The 23,877-nt window shown below is 40.5% G+C and overlaps 2 protein-coding genes across 4 annotated transcripts in view; one reads left to right on the top strand and one right to left on the bottom strand.

Moving 5' to 3' along the window:
- Window positions 1–18,684, bottom strand: part of exoc4 (exocyst complex component 4) — a 106,905-nt gene extending 88,221 nt beyond the window's left edge. Inside the window, exons 1-8 of the mRNA XM_020652962.3 lie at window positions 18,578–18,684; window positions 17,786–17,975; window positions 17,134–17,328; window positions 13,654–13,847; window positions 11,818–11,927; window positions 9,772–9,872; window positions 9,484–9,638; window positions 5,090–5,267 (exon numbers count right to left, since the gene is read on the bottom strand). Of these exons, the coding sequence (XP_020508618.1) occupies window positions 5,090–5,267; window positions 9,484–9,638; window positions 9,772–9,872; window positions 11,818–11,927; window positions 13,654–13,847; window positions 17,134–17,328; window positions 17,786–17,975; window positions 18,578–18,657 (1,203 nt within the window). The 5' untranslated portion in view covers window positions 18,658–18,684. The remainder of the gene's footprint in view (window positions 1–5,089; window positions 5,268–9,483; window positions 9,639–9,771; window positions 9,873–11,817; window positions 11,928–13,653; window positions 13,848–17,133; window positions 17,329–17,785; window positions 17,976–18,577) is intronic.
- A 3,729-nt stretch (window positions 18,685–22,413) lies between these two features.
- chchd3a (coiled-coil-helix-coiled-coil-helix domain containing 3a) overlaps window positions 22,414–23,877 on the top strand; it is a 61,232-nt gene continuing 59,768 nt past the window's right edge. For 2 of the 3 annotated variants that reach the window (XM_065951321.1, XM_065951320.1), the window contains exon 1: window positions 22,415–22,640. In XM_065951321.1, the coding sequence (XP_065807393.1) occupies window positions 22,560–22,640 (81 nt within the window). In that variant the 5' untranslated portion in view covers window positions 22,415–22,559. Of the gene's footprint in view, window positions 22,641–23,877 lie in introns of all 3 variants that reach the window. The other variant, XM_065951319.1, reaches the window with a different exon arrangement.

Raw genomic sequence — 23,877 nt, 5'->3', positions numbered from 1 at the left:
TAATCTGTTGCTGATTACTTTTTACCACTTTTTTCTGCTTGTATAACTGTCAAGGTCGAGTGGGTTGAGTGGTCGAGTGGGTCAACCACTCAACCTCATCACACCAGAGGTCGAGTGGGTGGTCGGAAACAAGGCTGAGCGAATCACATCATGATTTAAGCAAAATCACAGCAGTGCTGATATCCAGTACAACATCACTCCACTCGTGTGATATTGCTTAAATCATACGTCAGCAGTTGACAAAGTCCTGCCCCCTCTAGTGATTTTGGTGTATTGAATAAGGGTGGGAGGAGGGGGTGGGACACTGAAGATGGGAGACTTCAGTGCGCTTCAGCGATATGTAAATATGACAGGGCTTTGAAAGGCCAGAATAAATGTGACACGTTGATTAAAACGTTGGGCAAGAACAACGTAGCGATGTCTGAGCTTCATATCTAATTAAAAGAGATCATTGTCTTCTCACGGCTCCCTGGCAGTTCAATTCCCCTCGTTTTCATGCTGCTGATGAGCCGAGAGAAGGCACGATGGATTGAAGCCACTTTTATATTTATATATTTCTGGCACTACCATAACACCTTTTCTTTGTCTTGGTTACTCTGACGCAAGTAAATGATTCATTCATGAAAAATGTTCAGTTAAAGCATCATTTTGAATCAAAAAAAAGAATGAGGAGGTGAATGTGCTCAGAAATACTTTTTAAAAAAAAGGAAAACACTTAAAAACTTTCCTTCAGAAACAGATGGAAGCAATGTGTTTAAAGATTTCCCAAAAGCCGAAGAATACGAGAGCACAGAAAAGAGAGAGGACTTAACTGTTGTGGTGTCACAAAGGGTATTGTCAAGCAGGGACAGGTACCTGCAAGTCAAATTTATCGAGGTTTGCTTTTAATATTCTCCTTTTTATTCAGAGCACACTTTAAAAAAAACCCGGCTTTCTTATCTCTTCCTACAGTACAAAACGTTAATATTCAAACGCTCTCTGGTGGTGTTTCTATGATCTAAAAATCAGTCCTTTCAGAAGCCAGATAGTCAGCATCTTTCCATATTTTTTGAATGCAGGCACAAAGTCTGCTGAGAGACTCATTAAAAGTGTGATTTGCACTCCGGTCACACGCTCGCAGCAGACAACGGACATGGCACGCAGTCACCCAGCCATAAATCCCTGCAGAATGCGCAAATGGCGAGCTAATTAACAAACTTGCACGGCTAAAAACTGAGGTACGACAAGGTCAAAGGGTGATGGAAGACAGCAAAAAGAGACACTCTTTGTGCCAAATATACATTGAATAACACTTAGTTGTATCTTAAGGAAGAACACATTTGGGTTTATGTAGTGAGATTTCTTTATTTAGGTTTCAAATTACCTGAAAACACGCTCTAATTGCCACCTTATTAATTATTTAAAGGACACTTAAATTTTGGCACATGATGTTGTTTTGACTAAATTTGACTCAGGGAACACCAATTAAACTTGGCAGCCTCCAAAGGCTGCTGCTACTACTTTACTGTTTATTTCTGAAAAGGCAAGAGGAGCATATTTAATATTTATGGAAACACATAAATTCCAGTCACCACGATGTCTTTGATAACTCAAACTACTTTGAAGAACACGACGGTCTCTGATGGAAAGCGGGAAAAAGGCAATCGTAAAAAAAAAGACAGAGTAGCAAAGGCAGCAATTGTGTACACTTAGAAATGTAAATTCAATAATGGTGTGAATAATCATAACACACAGAATCTACAGAAGAAGAGATGAAACACTGTCAAGTGGCAGATAAAACACTCCTCCTAGCACCCAGTTTTCTATGCTTTGAATCGATACTGCCACACTGAAATTAGCACCGAGCAGCTTCGTCTGCAGCATTTCTGAGCAGGGATTAGAACCATTACATGAATCTTGACTTTCAAAAGCTTGTTTACCTGCTCCCCACTCGAAGCCCGCAGAGCCCTAGTCACGTATTGATGAACGGCGCATCTCCGCAGAGGCCTTAGAACTGGGTGCACACCCTGTGTTTCTGTCGGCTCTCGCATCTGTCTGCTGGTATGTCATGTGGAAAAGGTCAATGCGGTTTCTCCACCTCTCAAAAGTGGGGAAAAAAATAACACCTACCAAGAGGTTTCTGTGCATGTCAAAGATGTGAACTGCAATATGTAAGAAGTGCAAGACAGTCAGGGATTCAAATGATTCAAGTGTGAAGGGGGGGGGGAAGAGAAACTAAAACTAGGCACCTAGAGTTGAGCATTTGCCAATAAAGAATCCCCTTAATGTTCCACTCTAAGCTACCATCTCACTGTTGTTGTTGTTTGCTTACGTCAGTGATGCCCAAAGTGGGGTGCGGGACCCCTACGGAGTGCCTGAAGTTATGACGAGGGGGAAGGGGGGGGCAGCACAGCTTAACAAAAACAATGCACTGTGAATTGCACGGCAAATTTTGTGTGAGGACTTCTTTAATTGTAAGGCTGAAAATGGATGTTTGAGTTACAGTAACACTTTTGATTTCTTCCCCATTAAAAGTGTCTTGTTAGTTGTTTACTTTTTGCAGACACTGTTTACGTTACTGACAGTGAGTCTTATGTATGCCAATATCTGTTGATGTGTATGGTGTGGAGTGGGGGGGGGGGAGGGGGGTGGTGGGCTGAAAATATTTTCATCTGCCGTCAGAAAGGGTTTAGGAAACCACTGGCTTGAGGCTATAGATGATTTACCTACTGGCACTCTGACACAGGAGCTGCAAATGACAGCTGTAACATGTATTATTGCTGCTGTGTAGGCTAAGGGTGCAACACAGTGATATCTGATTGGTGCATCAAACAGCACACTTGAAAACAAATACCAGATTTTAAGCTGTATCGCAGGCATTGGGGCACTGGTTTGGGTATGAGAATAATTTAGACTAATGTTAATTATTCTTCTGTCCAAACCTGCACTCAAATGATTGCTTTTGAATGTCTAGAAAACGAACCCCACAGGACATCCGACATGCAACAAGGACCTAGAACAAAATTAGACAAATGCTGTGCCTCTACCTGCCCTTTTAAGGATCACAAGACATGAGATAAGAACTGACTCAGGAGCCAATAAAACTTAACAGAGCCACTGTGGGAGCAGTAGGAATTTAATATCTCTCATTTCTGATATGCAACTCTGTTGGACAGAGTGGGCTAAACGAAGGGGGCGAAAGTGAGTGTGGGAGTTGTGAGAGAAAAAGCAAGTGAGATAATGAGATTAAAAAGGAAATTACAACGGGCAAGAAGGGCATGCACAAGGTATTGGGAAGCGGAGAGTCTGTAATACAGAGACAGGGGGAATAATGCTGCAGAAATAAGATGCAGAGAGAGAAATAGAGATTGAGAGAGACGAGAAGCGAGCAAGCAAGAGATGAGAGAAACGGCGAGCGGTAGGGCGCAATGGACGAGGGGCCTTCACATTGATACAATCGGTCAGGAAATAATAACACGAGTGAGTGAATAAGAAAACCTCATTTCACGTAATGAGTATTCTAATCAAGAGATTACATTATCTCACATCGCAGAGACAGGGGAGAGAGCGCAGCCCCTGGCAACTGGGTGTTGGCAGCGATCGCATACAGGGGAATGGCTTAATGCCTGCTATAACTGCACTGGTACAGCAGAGCTATTACAGTGCATGCCTATACACAACCACAACCTCAGAGACACATCGAAACGCTCCTCTATTCAAACAGCTATGCATGCCAGCTGAGAAATACACAAAGAAGCCATGAAGAGTAGGTGAGAAATGTATGGGCGTTCAATTGAACAACAGAAAAATATTTATTCAATTTGGTGCTTTGATGATCAGCAAAAACACTTGTTTGTGCAGTAAAAGGACCAAAAAGAGCGCGTTGGTTACCGGTCTTCTTATACATTACAGCATTCTTGTTATGACCAGAGACAATTTGCATCCCTTACAAAAGATATCGAGTTATCAAATATATTTAAATCAACAGTATTTCTAGAAAAACAAGAATATATCAAGAACAAAAAGTAGCTAATCCAGGGGAGCAAATTCAGGTTTAAAGGCGGTTTAAACACATGAGAGATTTTAATAAAAATGATTCAGCACCCACCGACCATCAACAGGGAAAAATGCTATTTCATTGGGACTCACAGGGACACACTAATCACTTTTAGAAAAGCAACTCCCACTGATTTCCCCTCCGAGATTCACCATAGGTCACCTCGACAGCTGCTCACACCCTTAGCCAATCAAACGGGAGCAGGGAGTAAGAACCCGGCATAAATACACAGCAATTAAAAAGAACCTAACATTAATCCAAGCAATCAAGCTCCCCATGTCTTCTTGCTGACAGCCTGGAAGTTGTATATAACATTGTGGCCAGGTTTTTTTTTTTTTTTTTTCAGATTAATTTACCGTAAAGATAGGGAATTAAATCAGTGTTTTGAAAGGAAGTGCCGGGTGGAAAAAATATCAAGGACGAACAATCTCCATGGCAGCGGATGAAAAAAAAAAAAAAAGGAAAAGCCTAGGAGTATGGCATCAAGGGAAGACAGAACAAATAACAGCAAGGTCTCAAGGAGAGCATCTTTTTAAAAGGCTCTTTGATAAAAACCTGTTCCATGAAGGAACAGTAAATACAAAGTCACAATGATAACATACATCATAGTATGATTTGTAGACTGTAGAAGTCTTTATTCAGAGAGGGATGCATCTTGTATTATAATGTAGTGGACTCAAAATACGGCAAAAAGTTTCCCTTTATTTTATTTTTTTTAGCTTTTTGGCCTTTATTGTACAGGAAATATGTAGAGAGACAGGAAATGTGGGGAGAGAGAGTGTGGGAAGACATGCACCACACCGTGTGAAGAGGACTGTAGGCTCTGTACATGGGGCACCTTCTCTACTAACTAAAGCTTAAACCAGCGACCCTAAATGTTCCTTTTTATTTCTCCACACATTATGACCGTCTTTTTTCACTATAATCTTAACATCTTATCATGATTCAAGTTTTTTTCTTTTTTTGTTTTCTGATACAAACTTCTTAGTAATTCAAACTATACTGAGCATTAACATAAATGGTCTGGGTACAGTAATTGCTTCTCAGACTCACCTGCAGCACAGTCTGGATCTTGGCAGAGACGTCGGCCTGCTCGTAGAGTTTGATGCCCTCCTCGTGGGCGCCGCCCGGGCACTGCACGGCGATCTGCTGCAGGTGAGCCAACACCACACTGTGAGCCTGGGCCACTGCCTTGAACTTGTCAAACAAAAGCTCAAGCAGCTCCAGCAGCCTGTAGAGGGAGCCAGAGGGAGCAGAAAAGGAGGGAGAGGAAGGAGACAGAAGAGGGATGGAGAGCATGAGAGTGGGAGGGAAATAGATAGGAGAAATTAAACTTAATGAAAATAAACATAATTCAAAAGAATAAATGTATTTTTTGGAATAAAAGGAAACAGCTTAACGCCTATTTTGTTTGATTTCATCATGGTGTTGTTCATCACAATCTAATGCAGGAGATGCACTGGCAGCACATTATTGACTATAGGTTCTGCTCTCTGGTTAAGAAACACACTTTGTTCCTACAGTGAAGCACTTGGCCTTGGGTTTTGTTTATAAAAGATCAAGGGAGCCACCATGGAATTCAGCTTCTTTTTTAATATCACAAAAGGTACGGAAAAAAATAAATTATGGAGCGTTATTTGACACCTAACACAGTTTTCTTTGTTTCACAGTAAAAAGCCTCCCAAAGATTCCCCACAATAAGAGATGGCTCTCTGTGCTTCTGCAGGTTTGCATCACAACCAAATTTCCTGTTGCCTTTAATAACAAAATGCTTTATTGTATGATGCAGATGTTCCTTTTTCTGACATGATTTACTTTTTTTTTTTTTAAGTTTACTGAGATATTTCAGAGATTGTTAGCTTTGCTGCCTTGGATTTTGTTATAACTACAATGTCACAAGAAGTGTGTATGTGTGCATAGATTTGTCAAACTTAATGATAAATGATTCTTTTTAACCGATATGATCAAAGTAAAGTACGTTGAATTGCAAAAATATAAAAAAATATATATAATGTGCGTCAAACTAAAGTCAAACTGAAGAAAAGAAAATCAACACTGAAGTCATTATCGAGAGTGTTTCACCGTACCAGTAGATAGAGTCGAGGGCCCTCTTTCCATTCACATCAACAGCACTAATAACCCAGCACCTGGGCTGACCGTAGAAAAGCTTGTGAACTGTCCAACCTGAGCTCAAATGAACAGCTACTGTCATTAGTTCTAAATGGCTCAGGCTGAAGAAGAAAGCGAAGCCAAAACAAACAGACCTTCCACTTGACCTGAGTGCAACGCTCTGGATCGGAAACTCACAGTTGCCTCGTCTACGCTAATGCTTTCATGCAGACTTTGCTCTTCCTCCTTTCTGCACAAGGACAAAGCTTTCAAAGTAAAGAGGGAACACATGTTACATTATCTAAGTCTCAATAAGTACCCAGTGCACCCATGCCAGCGAGTGAGCGCCCGATGTTTTAGTGGACATATTCCAGCTAATATAATGCGAGTCACCCTGTCTCACATCAGACTTTTAAGTATCATTTTGATGTACCGATAAAGATGTTTATAAAGTATGTATCCTAAGTTCTGCCTTCTGTTCCTTCCCTTACATGCAGCCAAATGTTGAAGTCATGTCAACTAGAAAGTTCGGGTTATCTGGGACTTTCTTAAACACACCATCTTCTTGCAAGTACACTCCATAGGCAACCCAGTCCATTCCTCATTGATGCTAAGTCAAAATAAATTGCTCCGAATTTGAATGCTGCAAGAAAAGAAGGCTCGCTGAAAGTTTTTGGGAAGTGGCCAAGGTTTCCAGGGAAGGTATAAGGATAATGTAGAACCAAGATGAATGTTTCACTAGGGGGGCATTTTGGTTGGCGTGCTGTCGCTGCACTGGCAGTAGCAGCAAGTAAATGTTATTAATGGAGACGAAAGCAGGCACAAATCATTATGAAGAATAACCTGGTGAATGGGGCATGTTTGAAAAGAGGATCTGTGAAATGCCAACGTAGTGGAGGGATCTTCTATCTCATGCATAAACATTAAGGACAGACAAGAATGAAAAGATACATGGTGAATAACAGGTTTGAGGAGTGGACAAACTCTGCCGGATCACGTATGCATGCATTGAGAGATAGACAGAATGTATGGCTCTGACCTTGTCACCACTCCGACCAAACCTGCCTCTCAGCCCCTTATATACACACACACACACACACACTCCTCATTATCTCCCAGTGGAGGCCATCTAAAGAGAGAACAGACCTTATAATGTCTGTTCTTTGCGGCCTCACTTCCCATTTCCCCTCAGGATCGAAGCTAACCTGCACATGTCTGAAGAAGAGTTGGATGCACACACATGGACATCCAGTCCCTGATTAACTGACAGTGAGAAAATGTGTGTGTGTATGTGTGTTTCATTTGGGGAGGTCTATTTTAGAGTCTGAATTACATTATGAAAAGATTGGTTGCAAGAAAATGAAATTACGTGTTTAAAAGAACCCTTTTGAAGTATCCAAAGTCTCTGGTCATACTTGTATAATACACAAATGGGCATAGAGTAGACATTCTCACAAATTTGTCCCTCAGAAGTTTTGACCGCTCGACTGGAAAGGCAGAAAAAAAAGCACAAGAGACAAGCACTCAAGCTTGTGATCAATGTGCCTCTTTGTTATAAATTGGATATAAAACACGAAGCCTTTTATTCTAATGTTTCTTCGATCGCTCGAGCATTTCTTTGCTTCAGATCAGCTCTTTTTTTCTAAAGGGGATTCGCATTAGATTCTGAGCATAGCATAAACAAAGCAAAAAGGAATTAAGCTCCATTTTCGTGATACAAAATGAAAAAGGGGAATGTGAGTTCAAGAAGTCAGTCTTGATGTAAATCAAACCGAGCCACACACAGATCAGGGGGGAGAGGAAAAACTCTCCTGCATGCAGCGGGAGCTGAAAGTAAAACCTAGTGAGAGGAGTGAAAAAAGAATGTACTTCCAACGTGGTTGATCACAGCAGAAATGAATTAGAACCTAAACCTCAGAACGTAACCATACACCGTCTTTTATGCTGCAAAGTGTTTAAGTGCTGCCTGCTAGTCTGCGGTGCAATAAAATATAGTGTGCAATATGCAACACCATTGTTCCTTAGAAGTGGAACATTGGTCGAAGTTGCCATAGCAACAAGCCTCGACTTTAAATTGAAGTGAGCATAGGTGTGTATGCATCCAAATACAAAGCACACACAAATCTCTAAAAGTGTGACACAAACGCAGCACTAAGCGCTCGCACGTATCCGCACGCTGAGGCGAACTTAAAACAATCTGCAGGAGTCGAGCTTAGAATGAGCTGCACGCTGGCCTATTACTTTGAGGTCAGATGAGATTCAGCAGCAGGCACCGGGAGAGAAGGAAGGCAGACGAGGCTGGAGAGAACATCCCTGACAGAAAACAAGACGTTCCTCTTAAATGGTTCAGGATCAGTGGACTGAGACCTGTGTTTCCACACACACACACACACACACACACACACACACACACCCCCCACCACCCCACCCCACCCCCTCTCCAAAAGTCTGCTCACTGTGCAGGAGCATCGGATGTCTGCAGGAGCTGGATGTGACTGCTTTTAAAATGCAGGTGTGACTTTGTTTATGGGTGTGTGTGTGTGTGTGTGTGTGTGTGTGTGTGTGTGTGTGTGTGTGTGTGTGTGTTTAACCATGACTCGTCTGGGTTTAAAGCAGCAGAGCCTCTGTTTTCATGGTCTGAAGCAGACGTGACTCCAGCTCGAGCCTTCCTGTGTTTCATACCTGGTTGGCTGTCTGACGATGAACACTCTGGGACCGCATTCAAAACATGTTGTGTGCTGCCTTTACTGTCAAACTCTAAGAATTCCTAAATAGCCTGCATGTTAACACCGAAAAACGACAGACAACTACTCGAAGTTTGTTATTATTTATAAACAGCAGTATTTGTACCTCGCAAAGATCTTCAGAGAGGGGAGGGACGATTGAATTCTAAACCTTTCCAAAGACTATAGTCCACTGGGAAAAGGATTCTAGTGGGAATACTACAACTTCAAAAGAATAAGCATGCCGACGGCTACAATAACATTTTTGCATTGAAATAATATTGAGAGGTGACAGCTTTTTTAAGGTCTCGTTTCAGTTGTAACAGCAGCAGCTGCACTATTCACACTGATCTTTTTTTTTTTTTTACATTGCTAATACTTCTTATTAAGAAATACTTACATAAAAAGGCTTTCATCTTTCCAAAGAGCTACTTACATTTTCCTCTTTATGACATCTATCTGTATTTGCCTTTTAATTTACTTCTTATTATGAATACCCACTTGTCTAATTTTTGTTTTTTTTATTGATACTAATGGTACTAACCCTCACTCTTAAGGACAGTGTTCTCCACTCCCTCTCTCCCTCACTCTGTCAATCCCTGTTTCTTACTGTACCTTGGCTGGCTCTCCTGGGCCAGGTTCTCTCCCCTCTGGTAAGCGTGGTCTGCTATCTGAGTGGTTGACCTCTTGACAATCTGTTTCAGCTCAGGTTCCAGCCGCTCCATTATAGCTTTGATGGTCTCAGGGATTTTCTTCAACTTGGCCAAAGCCTGGAGACAAAAGACAAATTTATATCTTTGATGCAAGAAAACAGAAGTACTGATATAACAGCACAAAGCACAAAAGTGGAAATTAATGTTAAAAATGAAAATGAACACAAGTGCATGTGTGTAGTGTATGTACCTTGATGAGGATGCCCATGAACTCAGCGCTGTTCTCCTCTGGGTCCACCTCAGGGAGTTCTGATTGGTTAAACTCCCGCACATCCTGCTGCAGCTCACGCACTAAAAAAGGTATACACAGCGTGTTCAAATCAACAAAAACAAGCATATTGGGAAGGTACTTACTAAATATATACAGGAAAATTAATCTGATTATTTCTGAAATAGACAATTGAAACCAACATGTGTAAACAAACTGTTGTTTATCTGAAGGATGTGCATTTGAAGCCATTGTGCTCTAATGACATGATAGTGTTAAAAGTCATAAAAGTCAAACTTTGAAACATTTAAGAACTCTGGAGATCAAAAATATATGACAAAACTATCATTTTAACTACACAAACCAAATAAAACAATAGCCCTTATGTCTTAATAGAATATAATCTGTCTCATGTTAAAGCTGACACCTGCACCAATCCTGTTATACCCCCCCCCAAACCACCACCCCCCCCCCCCCCTTTGTGTTCTCTCCATCTGATTTAGCCACATTAGCAGTTAAATTGAGAGTGGCAGCATCGAATGATGCTCTAATTTCCATTAGATGGGGCCTCCCAATTCCCCAGCAAAGCGCGTTAAGAGAGTTAATGTTTATGGCAAGTTAATGGACTTTGGGTGTATTTCCTCTTTTCCCCCATTCCAACTGTAGTTTGTGTAATAATTATGACAATTACTAACTACAAATGAGGTGCACTAATGCCATTAGACAAAATGGCAAGCCAAGCCGTTGATGGAAGCCGGCTGCTGTGTCGTGACCACAGTTGTTGTTAGCATGACGGCGTATAAGCACTTACTGCCTGGAGGAAGCTAATTACAAGTGTTCTCTTTGCATAACATCGAGGAAACTGTGGTTAAGCTTTTAATTTTTGCCAAAAGGGTGGATGAATAGAACAGATAATCATAATATCCAAGATGTCGTTTGTATATTTTTGTTTGAGGTGCTATGTGTTACGTTATCAGACTCAGGCAAGGGAATTAAAGGATGAAATAAAAGACATATAACATCGATGACGGTCAAAGCTCTCTCCGCTAATATCATAAATCTGTCACTGTCTAGTTAGATGGCTGCAGAAAAAAAACTAATTTGTGAAAGAACACTAGGTGGCAAAAGTATGGTGAATAGATTCTGTTATCTACAGAGCCAAAAAGAAATGGTGATTCGCTCAGTCAGAATGCCAATAGTGGGTGGGCAAAAAAAGAAGTGCCAGGCTTTATATAAAAACTCTGAAGCACAGAGGGAACACCACGTTATTGCAGGATTAACTTTTTTCATTATCTTCTTGTTTGCGTTCCGCTGTGCTCTGCCTGGAAGGAATGCAGCTTTGACTCTACGCCCCAACATCCGAGGGAGAATTCATACAATCCTGAAAACAGCAGTGTGCATTATCAGCCCCTGTTAACACGCTGGTTACCAGTTTGAGTATAATGAATGCTGCCCTCCTGCTGTGGTGACAGAGACGCTGGGTGACTGATGATGTGATGGGAGACAAGATGATTATAGCGCTCCCGAACAGAAATGTATATTATGATCTAAGTCGTCGATGTTATGACATTAGCCCCAAGAAAAAGAAACGTGGGTGTGTGCAAAAAAGCATCAGCGATGTCTTTAGCCGTTTTGGAAAGAGTTTAGATCTAGTTTCTGCAGGCGTTCAGCAACACTGTCTGTGTGTTGTTTGTGCACACGTGCATGGTTGGCAGTACATAACTATAATGACATGCAAATGAATGTATTTCAGAGTGATGCTAATGGCTTCATTATGACTAAGAATATTAGCACATTGAAAACAAAATTGCAAATTGAAATCCACACACTTTGTTATCCAAAGGGATAGACAGCATTGCTCTTTTGGCATGTTTATCTGTATAGTATTTATTATGTATGCAATATCAAATGGAGAGCAGACCATATAACTCCCACTTCATTTGACTTATTTTAAGCACGCTACCTCCTATATTTTCCCTTTGTATGACCTTTTCTTTTTTTTTTTTTCTATATGACAGAGGACTGTACCACTGCTGGATCCAGGTGTGCTGAACTGTGATGAATCCAAAAGCTTGCGTGGGGTGGACAGACTGCTGACATCCAACACAGGCATTGGAGATGCATCTTTGCCTGTGGAGCTATAAAAAAAATAAAAATTAAAAAAAAAAAGAGTATACAGAGATGGTGATTATCAAAATGAAACGAGTCATGTTATCAAATATATTGTTTTCACTTAAATGAAAAACAGGATAGGTGAGAAGAACAGGCCTACATCAACTCCAAAAGTTTGCAATGATCCCTTCTTGTACACAAATACAAGTTTAGTATGCTTTTACAGAAAGGCAGCCACTAACCTGCCTCATTCTAACAAAAACAATCAACTTTTATAGTGAAACGCCTTGCATCTCTGGGTGGGATTGTCGCTGCTTTCCAATGAGCCATTTATCAAAGCCTTGAGCCTGAGGTGGACACAATCCAGGTCCTTTAACTTGGGCGGTATAAACACAGTGTGCCTGCTAAGTGAGTCGGGTGTATGGAGGCTGGCTTGTTGTTAGAGGCGACCCAATACAGAAAGGCCAGGACCTGTCACCGTCTGACCCTGTGTAATAAATCACTGTGTCTCAGCAACCCACCGCCACCATAATTACTGCACCCCACATGAACACACACACACACACACACACACACACACACGTGTAGAAGTGAAAACAACACTTAAACTGAATGCTTTCCATGCAATACAACAGCATCAACAATGTGTGTGCAGCTATTGTGTCGCATTATCTCTAATAAGTAATACAGAAACATCATGAAACTAAGAAACCAGTCCTTTGGTCACGGAGGCATGGCTGAGATTGTCTTCCAATGGCTGCAAAATCTGCTGTACAGTATCATACAAAGCCTAACTGATGTCACAAACAAAGTGTGGATGTTCAATTCTGTCATTTGCTGAAAGAAATTGGCGGTTGATTTATTTATCTCCTTGGCACACTTAACAATGAAAGCTGGATATCTCACAGGAATGGACTTGAGCTTGTAGCACATATCACAACTTTCTGTGTATATCTCCAAGTGTCCTATAGGATGAGTAAACAAGTGATATTTACCTTTCTTAATAAGTTATGCGGGATGCTTATTTCTCAGTTTCTTTGGAACTTCAATAACTCATCCAAAAAGTAAAAAGATAAAGAAAGTGAGCAAAAATTTCTACAAGCTCTAATTGTTTTTGTCAGTAATTGGCTGGATTTCCCCTTTCCTCGCAATAAATAACTGGCAAGTTGTCTCAGCAATGGAATAACTTCTAATGAACAAACATTTTTTACAGAACAAACTTTGCAAAGAATAAAGCCCCCTGAAGGCTGCATATCTGTAACTTTATAATAAGCAAACAATTTGATGCCTCTGACCACATAAACTGGACAAAAAGACACATTTTATAACAATCTATGACTTTGATCCACCTCACTGCCTGTGTCTCTCTTCATCCTTTTACAAAGTGCATTAGTGTCAGAAACCAAATGGGAGTAGTTCATGGTTGTCGTGCGGAATCATAAAAGAATAACTACAGCGTTGCTGAAGCTCATGACTATTTTTATAGAAATAAAATTAAAAGAAAACATAAATGCACACTGTAATTTTTTGATAGGCTGTGGTAATGTGCAAAATAATGTAGTCTCGTGTGTACAAGAACAGAAACAATAATAAAACACTAATTCATTTCTTCTTACACAGCCGGCAAATTGCCAAGCAACCCCCGATGGCATTGAAGTACCATTTTAAAATGTTCTTATGTTCTCATGACACAAAAAGTGGACTTGAATAGGTAAATTCGTGACATGATAAAGGTATTAAACCACCTCTTACCCTGGAAGGCGAGCAGCATTTTTGTCCTTGTTCTTGTGTCCCAGTCGACTGGTGGACTTGATGTAGAGGTGACGGTGCAGCTCATCGATGAGCACAAGGTGAATGTTGAGCTTCCTGCTGTGGAGCTCCAGGCGCAGATCTCCAAGACCCTCCACCTGCAGCAGAGGGCCTTCCAGGGAGTCTACTGCTGACACCTGCATATGACAAAAAAAAAAAAAAATGGTTCATTTGTGTTTTTGTTTTATATTTGTTTTTAATGTTTGCTTTTAGAGGAGAATTGAGAGAAGAAACAACAGAAAACATACATAAAGTAGAGAGGTGTGGTTAGGGGTGGCATGATAACTGGCTCAGAAAAAAAACATGAATAAAAGGTGATTAGTCAAAGTGAAACTCATTCCCGTCATTACCTTGTTATTTAAGATTCTGTAATTCGTTCTACTTATGCACGATTTTTCCTTTTTTGTCGAAGTCCAACTCCAAAAAAAGCAAAATTTGTTCAATTTAAACAATAATTTAGCCTAGGGGTGTTATTGCACTTATTTCCAAATGTTTGTTTGAAGGGGTCTTAAGCTCAACTGTGATTCCTGAGGGTTTCCTGTATTGTGTTTAAGACAATACACTGCCTTTTTAGCTGTCCACATGGACTGTTTTCCTGCATGTAGCCAAAGCCCGCTCAATCATGATGGGTCAATACAACTCAATCTAAAAGAGGAAATCAGAATGCCTGGACCACCGAAATTCTAGTCTCTCACTTGCAGATCGATTATCCACATTTATCTCGTAATAGAGATTAGGAAGGGCAAAGTCTGACTCCATGCTTTCACATAAACAGTCATCTCCCATCAACTGAAGAACATGACATGTAACATTAGACATAGTGTCATGGACAACATTTCAAGAGCACATTTCCCCTCCAAAAGCTTATCTAACATCTCCTTATGCTCCTGGGTCAAACTCTTTCTTAACCCCCTGGTCATCCATTCTCCCTCCCTTCTCCCCACCTCTCTCTGTTTTATTAGCAGGAGCAGTAATAGTAGAATAAGCATGCATGCAATTTATACATTCTCATGCCATTAAATGAAAGCGGACTGCCTGCATTTGTGAGCATTTATGTGTACGTCAAGGGCACTAATGGCCTGATGATAGCACTCTGTAAAATATTTGTATGGCTCGAGTAGGCCAGGAAGGAATGTGTAGCAGGGAGGGGGGGGGGGGGGGGGTACTCACTGGGCAGGGAGGCATGGGTCAAGTGTGTGTTGATGCAAATGAGAGCCGCATTAGTGACAAGATGAGCTAATGCGCTGCATGATCAGCTCCCTTTGGCTTAATAGAATAACTCTGCATGCCTGTGAGGCTCAGCATGTCCTCTGTGTGTGTGTGTGTGTGTGTGTGTGTGTGTGTGTGTTGTTCACATATGTGACTGTTTATGATCATGTGTGTGTTTGTGTCACTGTAAATCGTTTATGTGTCTGTGTGTGTGTGTGTGTGTGTGTGTGGGGGGGGGGGGGGTTAAGGTGGGGGGATATCTCATTACCGCTGGGCTGGGATGACAGAGGACGGTTGGTTAATATCATTAGGTGGGGCTAGACTGTCAGGTAGATGAGGGATATAAAGCCTCTGGTGAATATACCAGGGTATAGAAGAGGAGGAGGAGGACGAGGAGGAGAAGAGAAGAGAAGAGTGTGTAAGTGTAAAACAGACAGATAATCACTAAGCTCTTTGCTCTAAAGGGAGTGTCTTCCATTGTATGCCTGCATCTGGGTTTCATGATACTACAGAAAGAAAGAAAGAAAAGCAGGAAAGAAGGTAAACATGAGCAGAAGAGAATAAAACAAGGGGAGCAGAAAGGAGGACCTGGAACCAAAGACAGTCTCGATGTAACCTGTCCCATTGGGTGTAAGGCTGCCATTCAATAGCAAACAGAGAGCACAGTCTGAATTCTAATTGTCAACCCGTAGAGACGTGACTCATATAAACAAACACATGGACAAATGCAAAACAGGAGACGGAGATGGGGAGAGGCTGAGAAGTTAGTTAGTACATGTAATCTGCTTTTGCCAGGCTTCATGGCAAAAGTAAAACAAAGATGCTTTTGTAACCACAAAATAGATTTCCTTTTTTTTTTTTTTTTTTAAAGACAGAAATGACGTGTGAAAAAAGAGAGAGAAAGCAACAGAGGGAAAATTGGAAAACCAGGGAGACATTAATCTGACAGCTGAGTGCGCTAATGAGTGACAGCATGATGGGAATAAACACATCAGGGACTCTCAGAGAAGTAAAGGATTATGACATTCTGTCTGAAAAACATATTTGTTTCTAAAAAATCCCGATGCAAAACGTGGTTTGCATGATATATTTTAAGGGGGGGAGCAAATTTTAAGAGCAACTTAAGTTTGTGATTTCAAGTGTCACTTAACCCTCCATATATATGCTTGTGTTGTGTTAGTTACTTGTTTAAAGAAAGACTGTGATTTAATCACCTTAACATTGAATCACACTGCTTTAGAGGCCTATTTTTTTATTCATGAGCTCTAAGTTAATGTGTCACCGAGGCAAAAGGTAGAATCAGTGCATCCACGAGCATTTTGATCTGGAATGAAATTACCTTTAAGTTTGCTTATTTCACGCAAACCAAAAAGCACCATTCTGATTTTTTTTTATTTTTTTTAAAGCATTCGAAGTTTAAAAGGCAGAGAATTAACATCCAATTGACTTTGAACTCTCCAGAACCTGTCAAAACAGGCTACACCACGCTTCATTGAGGCTCCACTTCTCTGCTCGCCCACAAAGAGGATTTTTCATGGTCCTTTGGGTGTACCATCATCCGTTTCCCCCTCCTCCTCCTCCTCCTCCTCCTCCTCAGATAACTCCGTTCTAGCAAACTAATTATTGCCAAAGTCTGAAGGAAGATGTGTGGGAGTGACGGAGGAATGGAGAGAGGGAAAAGGGAAGGAAAGGAACAGAGACATCAGAGAGTTGGGTCGTTTAGTCCTCAATGCCGTCCTCCTCCTGCTCCCCTGTGGAGCGTGTTGCAAGCGCACATCAAAAGAACAAGAGCACAGCCATACGTACACACCTGCAGCACCCTCTCTGCACTCAGAAGGTGTTCGCTTGAAGTAAAAGAGCCGCATCCACTGGGCTGTTCAAGGCTAGAAAAGGATTCTTTAAAAAGGGATGACAGGTGCCTGGAAATCAACCTTAGCAGCAACACTTCATGGACACTGGGCTTTATGTATTCCTACTGTGCACAGCAAGGGGCTCAACAAAGCCATGCTGCCTCACTATTGCCGTATGCACTTACATTTGTCCACAGGCGACTGCAAAACCATTTCTTAACATCTCCACACATCCTTTTTGAAACGCATGAAAAACTATCTGGAAGACTGCGATCTTTGTTTTTTTTTGCTTTTACCTTATGTCTGATTCTCCACAAAAACTGCCCCCCCCCCCCCCCCCCCCCCCCGCAATACGTCTACTCACCAGCATATCTGTAGCATGGAGGTAGTGCTTGCTTGCCATATAGGCCTCCAGCCGCTGAGGCACCTGCTTGATGCTTTCGATTTCGTCTAACAGCTGGAGGACGTGCTTGTGCTCGATGCCCTCGATCCACAGCTTCCTCAGCTCGTCCCTTTTGCAGTGGAGCAGCATCTTGCAAGACAGGAGGTTCTCTTTCACCTGCAAGGAAAGAGCGGGTTAGGAGGTTTGCATCAGCAGACCTCAGCAGGTAACGTTGCCAGATCCCTATCCAATTACTCATGAAGGGGCCAATGTTCCCATTTCATACATTTTGGGAGGTGTTAAGGAGAGAATTATACCCAGAGCGGGATTCAGAATACAACTCTCGATTGCTTTACAGAGAGTTTCTTTTCAGGCAGACAGGCTATGTTCTAATTAAGTCTGATTTTCACACTTGGGAAATAATAAAAGCCTAAACAGGGAGATGAAAACCCTTTTAAAATATATGAAGAGACAAATTAATAGGAATGAAAAAAAGTGATTTGTTTTTAATGACACGGCTCAGACTTAATGCTTTAAAATTCAGCATGAATTCTCGACGTGGCTTACACACCCATACAAAGTCATTTGTCTAGTATGCAAAAAAAAAACGTCGAACAAGCCCCCTTCTTCCTACCTGTTTGATCTTGTTGCGGGAGCTGGTGATGCGCTCAGTAATGCTCTGGTAGGTGCGGATGGCCGTGGTGAGTTCGGCATAATGCTGAACAATCAGCTGATCGAGATCCCTGTCACATGTCTCAAAGGCCTCTTCAAGACGACCCTTCTCTGTCTCCCTGTCTTCAACGTCATCGCTGCTGGACAGAGTCCTTCAACCAAGAGGAGAGAATAGACAGTTTACAATAAGGTCAACAAGGTGAAGTTCACCTCATGAGTCTCAGTTGAGCATCAATTTTGGAGTGGATAACTGAGGTCACAGGCAGTTTACAGTAGAAACAGTGAGTGGGTCTGTGAGTGACAATAATAATAATAATTTGTATGGCAACAACACTAACAATACATTATGCAGCATATTAATATGAACGTGTATATTTATTACATTATATAACATCTACAACAGATAAAGTAGAGGTGTTTTCAAATATAAAAACTCATACACTCAGCAGGAGAATCATGTTTTATTCCCTTCATATAAGTTAAACATTTTCTTGTTGCTATGGAGCAGTTGCAGCACTTAGAGGGCTACATGTTGTGATCGGAAAAATGCAATAGGTTGTATTTAGTTAACAGTAATGGCGAACATGTAACGTGTAATAAATTCAGCAACACAGGAAGGATGTTGCTAACATGTAGCTTTAGCACGAAAGCTAGCTGCCATTCCGTGTCTTTCCGACAGTGTAAGCACACCTCAGGCTCTACCTGACGTCCAACCAGCGCGTTAACTTAACGTAAAGCACATGAGAAAGCTCACCTTATGACGGAGATAAGAAGTCCGGAAGGGTCTTTGTTTTTGCTTACTGCACTCCTGTATCTCCCTGTGTCAGCTGCCATTTTTCCAGCTGCGGCACCCAAACAGGAAGACAGAAGCGCGAGGATACACCGAGGCATTCTGGGAGTTGTAGGTTTTATTTGTAAAGTGGATGCTTCAAGAGAGGTATAGATTTCTGATATTTCTCACTAAGCAAGGGTGAGAAATGAGAAGATTCTAATGAAATTAAATCAAAATGGTTAATTATAAAAAATAGGCATATATGAAAATATATAATACAAATTAAAATAGATAAAAAACATTGTTGGAGGGTTTCCTCTGTTTGAATTTCACCCAGTTTTCCTGATTTTGACAGTCCAGCTAGATTTTCTCTCTGACTCATAAAATATAGCCTACATTACATTATTTATTTATTTTTCATTACATTTAAAATATTTTGTCAAAGACAAAAAAGCCATTCATAAGAAAAACAAATCTATTTTAAGATTAGTTCTTATATATTCTAAATTGGTCTCAGTCCTAATTGATGACAGATTTCGTTTTTTGCACAATAGTACAGATTCTCGTTAGAGTGCAGGGAAATGATACTTGCAGTAGATTGATGTTTTAAGTCATTTACAATGCCAATATCACGATAGAAATAACTACTTCATCGTAACATTTTCAATCCAGTCCTCTTGAGACTGATAAAGGAAAGGTCGAGCGAGAAAAAAAAAGAAAAAGACTGTGTGTCAGTGAGTTAATAGCCTCTCCCATTTACAACATAAAGTGCTGGATTTGGCAGGGCTCTCCTGCTCTGTATCTCTGACAATCTCTGCTGTACCGATGAGAATAGGAGAGGGCATTGATTCTGAGTCAAAAGGGGTCGATTCCCAACAGCCTGGGCCTTGATTGATGCACCGGTGGACTGACGAGATAACATTGTGGGTGATCTTTGTGTCCCTTCCTGACAAAAAAAAGAAACAATCGCTGTGTCATCCAGGAGTCACTGTTTTTCTTTGGAAGGTGCCAAGCTTCTCTTCCAAGTTTAATTTTGAAGTTCTTATCACCTCTCCCTGCAGGCCAAGTCCCATCAGTCCAACTAATCTACAGGGTTTCTTTTCTTCAATAACTCAGGGCCAAGGTTATTTCTTCCAGCTTGTTGTGTGCAGCTTGTTGTGTGTTTGGACGCTAACTGATTGCTTTGACAGGCTGACCTGTGTGTGGATTAAATACAAGAACAATAGGGTCTTTGTAGTACGTCTATATGATCTTTAATGTAAGGATTTAAATGCAAATGTTGCTTCACAATCCCTCTGTGTCCTTCATCTTATGTTCAGTAAAGAATAGTGTAAGAGGCAACTTTTGTAGCTCAAAAAAAAGCTCTACTTATTCCAGCATAGCACATAATTAAAAAATATGTCTGTTGAATAAACAGCAAATATAAGTATAATAGAAGATCAATAATAGCAACGCTTCAATTAAGCAGGTCCTTTCCCTTATATGGTTCTTGTGATCAATAAATAATGAATGTCCTCGGCCTTAAAAATCTTCGTTAATCTAATTTGGAGTGCTTATTAACTTCTAGGTTAAAGACAATAGCTTTAAAAAGTATAATTAGAGGAAATAAGGAGCGATAAGAGGGTTGGTTAAATAAAGTACTTTCACCTCTTCAATGATGCCTCTTGGAAACAAATTCATCCCTTGGTGAGTAACAAGAAGATAAGTATTGTCTTGTGTCCTTGGTAAAGAGGAACACCTAAACATTGCATCTATTATCCTGATTTTTGCAAGATTATCTTCAGAATATGTCTTACATTTCAAATGTATTACTCACCTGCATTAAGGCAAACACAACGATACACTTTTGATTAAAAACTTATATTTATATATTTATATTTAAAATGTGGTCACATTACACACTTAATTGTGCAGATTAAGAAAATAAGAGTTAATGATTAATGTAAGCCCATTGTTGAATCAACTCAAACATCATTGGATTCAAGCAAAGTATGAGATATTCCCAAAAAAGAGCAAAGAAATATAGACTTAGTGTGATCAAAGAACAAAAATGAATATGAATGATCTTCTTATGTGCCTTATTATACTTGACTGATTCTTCCAATGTTTAAAATGGTACATGCAAGATATTCAAGATCCTGATCAGTGATAATGCAAATTTCGATCAGGCAGACAAAGTGGAAGTGATGCATGAGCACAATGAATATGTATGTGTAAATATGTATATATAAATATGTATAGGGCGGCTGTGGCTCATTTGGTAGAGTTGTCGCCTCTCAACCAGAAGGTCGAGGGTTTCATCCCCATCTGAGCAACATGTCCGATGTGTGCTTGGGCAAGACACTTAACCTGACATTGCTCACGCTGCTTTGGTGGCGGTGTATGTACGTTGCTTTGGATGAAAATTTTTTTTAAAAAGCATCTGCTAAGTGAATTGTAACATTGTAACATTGTATTGTGACAATGGCTGAAAGCTCCTTGAAATGCAGCTGACAAATGGTCTTTCCAGGAGAATCCGTCCAGTGGCCCAAAATATACTAAGAGTCATTGTTTGTCATGCAGTTCCACAAGGTTCTGTGATCGGAAATATTCTTTTCACCTTATATAGGCATCCTCTAGGTAATATCATGAGGAAAAATTGCATACATTTTGTATTACTTTGCAGATGATACTCAATTGTATATCAATGAGGCTGGTTGACACTAACTAGTTATGTAAACAAGCATGATGCCTCAAGGACATTAGGACCTGAATTATTTTTGCTTCTTAACTCAGACAAGACTGACTGACATTGTAGGTATAAATTGAATGTATTCATTGTTTTTGGTGTTGTTGCTTTCTCTCTGTATCCATCTGTTTCTTTATGCATCTCCCTCTACACCTCTTTCCAAGCCCAACACAGTCGGGACAGATGGCTGTTCAACTAAAGTCTGGTTCTGATTGAGGTTTTCTGTCTGCCGCATTGAAAAATGAAAATTGTTAGGCTTTTATTACTGAGAGTGCTTTACTGGTTGTTTGAAATCAACCCTGCTTTTATGTTCAAATAAAGTAAGGACATTCTGGTAGATCGAAGGTCAGATCTAAAATCTCTCTCTCGCTGTCTGTCCATCCTTTCCTTTCTTTTCCTCATCAATGATGTTTAAATGTACTCTCAGCCTTTCAGGTGTGTAGTCTTATATTGCAAATATCTTCAGAGTTTCTTTTTAAATTCTTAAAAATATTTGTATTGATTTATTTGTGCATGGAATTGCAATTATAAAGAAAACACAAAAAATTTGTGGATGAGAGCACAATAGAAAACTGTAGTAGATGATTGTGTGTATATCAAGTTCAGAGGATGATTCTTGTGAACTGTCATTCCTCATATCATCTCTCCTTGAGGTATATCAAATTTCCAGCTGCAATTTCATGATCTGCAAGGCTGCATGAGATTCTGGAAGTTAATTTAGAGAAAATATGGATTGTTTTAAGATTACAATTGTGGATAGGAAAAGCCTGCCGATAATGAATTTCAGAGTTCTATTTTATATATCCAATCTAGCTGTTAAATGTTATTACGGCTTGACAGTGGCTGAAAGCTCCTTGAAATGCAGCCGACAAATGGTCAAATTTCCAGCTGCAATTTCATGATCTGCAAGTTCTGCATGAGATTCTGGAAGTTAATTTAGAGTAAAAAAAAAAAATGGATAGCTGTTAAATGTTATTACGGCTTGCCATACAATGCCGCACTCCCAGGCTTCTACTTCAACATATCCAATCACAACCGCTGATACTAAACCCCCAAAGACACTTTCGTCCAATCAAAACCGACGACGCTCACACACGTCATGCTAAGGAAGTGCGGGTGTGCAGAAGCAGTGGTGTTGTGGGCCCTTGCCAGTTGTACCTGGCGCATACGCAAACTAATTAAAAGATATTGTCATTAAAGAAATATTACATGTAGGCAAAAACCTGCAGCCTGACAATGGGAGCGAATAACAGTACCCGAAGAGTGTCATTTGAGTCAGACGAAAACGAGAACATAACGGTGGTGAAGGGCATACGGGTGAGTGAAAGTACACCAACCTGTTCGGAGTTGAATTAAAAGGTGTTTCTTGACTTTCTCAAAGGGATATTTTTTTTTCAAATTCTATGATAAATATAAGCTGTGCAATTCTTTTTTAGTTAGTGTGAGTGCTCGCTGACTTGCAAGCAACCCGAGTTTAATTTAAACCTTTTAAAAGAGGTTAGATTATTGCACTGTGTAAAGACACACCGTTTTCGGATGTAGTTAGTAACTATTGCAGTGACAATGAGATTTAAAGATGAAAACAGTTCTGAATGTCCTTGCAGGTATGTTGACGATGACGTCACTACCCTCGTGCTCTGCTGTCATTGAATGAATGAAAGTAACTCTGGCCTGTCGCAGATGTTTATTTTATTACCTTTCCCTTTGTGAAAACGATAAATGAAGTGACAATCATTTTTGGTGTATTTCGTAGGGACCTGTCACAAGTGTTTCCTAACGTATGCAACTGTCAGCTGATGTTAAATGTAGATAGAGAGGCTTTACTGGATCAGATAAGGCTTTACTTAGCATGACTCTGTCTATTTTTATTCATTTGTGCGTGTGCAAACCAGGCAAAGGCTAATGTTGACTTTCCATGAGTTGTAATCCTGTTTATACCAGTGTTTTTAGGGGTTGCATAATGAGATTGAAAGACCAAGCTTTGTCTTCTGCAATTAAACCAAGTGCATGTTTCACCATAGGAGCAGTTTTTGCAAAAATACCCATCATTGTTATCTTCCTAAAATAAAAAAAAACGTTTTTAATAACCGGCCTGTACACAGTGCTTTAGCAGAAAAGTCAACAAACACAGTAACTCATTTGACATTTGCTTTAACCGAAAGAAGTCTGCTGCATGTGTTTGGATTTTGTTATTTTGCTTTGTTTTGGACAGTCCTGTGTGTCAATCATTGTGCAGTGATGTGGGGCTCCCTCAGCAACAGACGCTAATGTAAGTTGTGCATCTGTATGAGATGCTTAAATGACGAAGGCTAAATGTTGGTGTTTGCCCACCTTTTGAATTAGAACAGTCTCGAGGCATGGCTGCGGGTCTGAAGGAGGGCAGTGCAGAGACACAGCACCTAGATGAAGAGCCACAGCATACAATCAGAAACCTGCTCCATCCTGCATGTTCGTCTGCAGCCGTGGCAATGTTTCTAAGTATTTAGAACAAAACACTGTGAAACAATCCAATAATAATGCCACGTTTCTCTGTTTTGTGCTTCTTTATCAGTGG

This window comes from Labrus bergylta, chromosome 23 (assembly GCF_963930695.1).
Source record: "Labrus bergylta chromosome 23, fLabBer1.1, whole genome shotgun sequence".
Classification (NCBI taxonomy): domain Eukaryota; kingdom Metazoa; phylum Chordata; class Actinopteri; order Labriformes; family Labridae; genus Labrus; species Labrus bergylta.
The sequence above is the reverse complement of the archived record's forward strand: the minus strand, read 5'-3'. Positions and strand labels throughout refer to the sequence as shown.